General features: G+C 45.5%; 1 protein-coding gene across 1 annotated transcript; it reads left to right on the top strand.

The window, feature by feature from the left end:
• Positions 1-300: 300 nt before the first annotated feature.
• Positions 301-1,766, top strand: LOC122639967 (U-box domain-containing protein 8). Its single transcript, XM_043833038.1, has one exon. It carries the CDS (start codon positions 359-361, stop codon positions 1,463-1,465), a length of 1,107 nt encoding a protein of 368 aa, XP_043688973.1. The 5' UTR covers positions 301-358; the 3' UTR covers positions 1,466-1,766.
• Positions 1,767-2,223: the final 457 nt, after the last annotated feature.

Raw genomic sequence — 2,223 nt, 5'->3', positions numbered from 1 at the left:
TGAAATCTCTAGACTAGCCTTCCGGAATTCAAAATTAGGCTTTACTCATTTAGGTGGCTAGTTTCGTCAACTTCCAGAAATTTCAGTCAAAGGTAAAGGACATTATTGTAACTGTGATGTCCTTTACCTCATGTCACAAGCGAGGCCCCAATTTCTCCTGAGCTTCCGCATTTTACCCCGACACCAACGAGATTCGGAGGTGAACGCCAAAACCTCCAAAACCCCTCTTTCTCTCTTTCTCTCTGTCTCTCCTCTCTTCTCTGTTCTCTTCCCCTGCTTAACTTCACCTGTTTGTTCTCTTGCTTTATTCTGTAAGTAGATAGAGGTCACAGAGACAGAGACACGGAGAGAGTGTGTGATGGCAACCCAGTTCCCAGACGATTTCAAATGCCCGATTTCCTTGGAGATAATGTCGGACCCGGTGATTCTATCGTCAGGCCACACCTTCGATCGACCTTCCATACAGCGGTGGTTGGATTCCGGCAACCGCACATGCCCAATCACCAAGCTTCCTCTCCCACCCCACCCTTCCCTCATCCCTAACCACGCCCTCAGGAGCCTCATTTCCAACTTCACCCTTGCTTCCCCTCCCAAACCCCAATCCCAATCCCAACCCCAGTCCCTCATCTCCACCCTCACTTCCCCGTCTTCTCCTCTCCACTCCAATCTGGATTCCCTCCTCCAACTCAATCGCCTCTCCAAACGTAACCCTGTTTTCCGTCAACGGATAACGGAGTCCGGTGCCATTTCTTCTGTCCTCAATTTTGTCTCCTCCGATGACCCTAAAATCCAAGAAGCCGCTCTCTCGCTCCTTCTCAATCTCAGTCTAGATGACGATAACAAGGTGGGTTTGGTCGCTGAGGGTGCCATTCAGCGTGTGGTTGGAGTTTTGCAGAGTGAGGGTGGAACTCCCAACTGCAGGGCTCTTGCAGCCACCATGTTAACGAGTCTGGCCGTGGTGGAAGTTAACAAGGCCACCATTGGTTCCTACCCTTTTGCTATTAAAGCTCTGGTTTCGCTTCTTCGAGATGGCAGCAGCAGAGAAAAGAAAGAAGCAGCCACCGCTCTTTATGCCCTTTGTTCATTCCCCGACAATAAGAAGAGAGTCGTCGAATGTGGGGCGGTGCCAATTTTGATCCAAATGGCTGATTCTGGAGTCGACAGGGCTTTTGAAGTTCTGAGTCTCTTGGCTAAATGCAAGGAAGGCAGAGAAGAAATGGCGAGGTTTGATGGTTGTGTTCCAATTTTGGTTGGAGTGTTAAGGAACGGAACTTCACGGTCCGTACAACACGCCCTAGCCGCTTTGATTTCGATCTGTTCTTACAGTGAACAAGTGGGTTCGGAGGCTAGGAGGGAAGGGGTTGTAGATATTTGTTTGGGATTATTGGATGATGAAAGTGAAAAGATTACAAGAAACGCTTCGAGTTTAATTCAAGCTCTGCGGAAGTACAAGCCCACGAGTTGATTCGCCCTTAAATTTTTACATTTATAAGGAAACTTTGTGAGCAACGACGAAGCGAAAGAGCTCGGCTTTGGGGGGGAAGCAAGGACGCTTTTTTCTTCTCCTTCGTAATTTACTTGTGGAGGTGAGTTGGGTTCTGTCCATGAGTTCTCCTCTGTTGGATGTTGCGACTCTGCGTGTAAAGAAATTGTAGACTTTGGTGGTGCTGGCGTCCTTTCTGTATCTTGTACATTCAGAATAAATTTATAGGAGTATCACTCTGTTTTGATGTTTATATGAAAATCCTCAACTGGGTTATCTGAAACTGAGTTATCTGAAATATAATTGCTTCCTTTCCTAAGAAAAAAAGAAATAAATTACAGAATTACTCGCGTTTCCCTTGGGGTAAAAAGAAAGGGGTGGATTCTGAACTCCAAACATCTGTATGTCCGGAAAAAAACAAAGTTAAACTGCATAGCTTAGTTTTATCCGGGTATGCAATCATCAAAACAAGAGTTTTAGGGTTCTATCTCAATAACTTATGTGCATATTGTACCCTAACAAAATTTGTTCTGGGACACAGCGATGTGGTGGGTACTTCTGTTACGGCTAAAAGGATTGGCACTCAAGGAGGCATTTTGAGGCTACGAGTGGATTTTTCACCTTAAATTTTGATTGGGCTCTGAGAACCTTAGTTGCTTGTTCTCTACTGATTTAGTTTGAGACAAGGTTCTTGGTTCATTGTATCCATCTAAACATTACTGAGAATTCCCTGAAAAACT

The sequence above is a fragment of the Telopea speciosissima genome, chromosome 9 (assembly GCF_018873765.1).
Source record: "Telopea speciosissima isolate NSW1024214 ecotype Mountain lineage chromosome 9, Tspe_v1, whole genome shotgun sequence".
Classification (NCBI taxonomy): Eukaryota; Viridiplantae; Streptophyta; class Magnoliopsida; order Proteales; family Proteaceae; genus Telopea; species Telopea speciosissima.
This window is presented reverse-complemented; position numbering and strand designations above follow the sequence as displayed.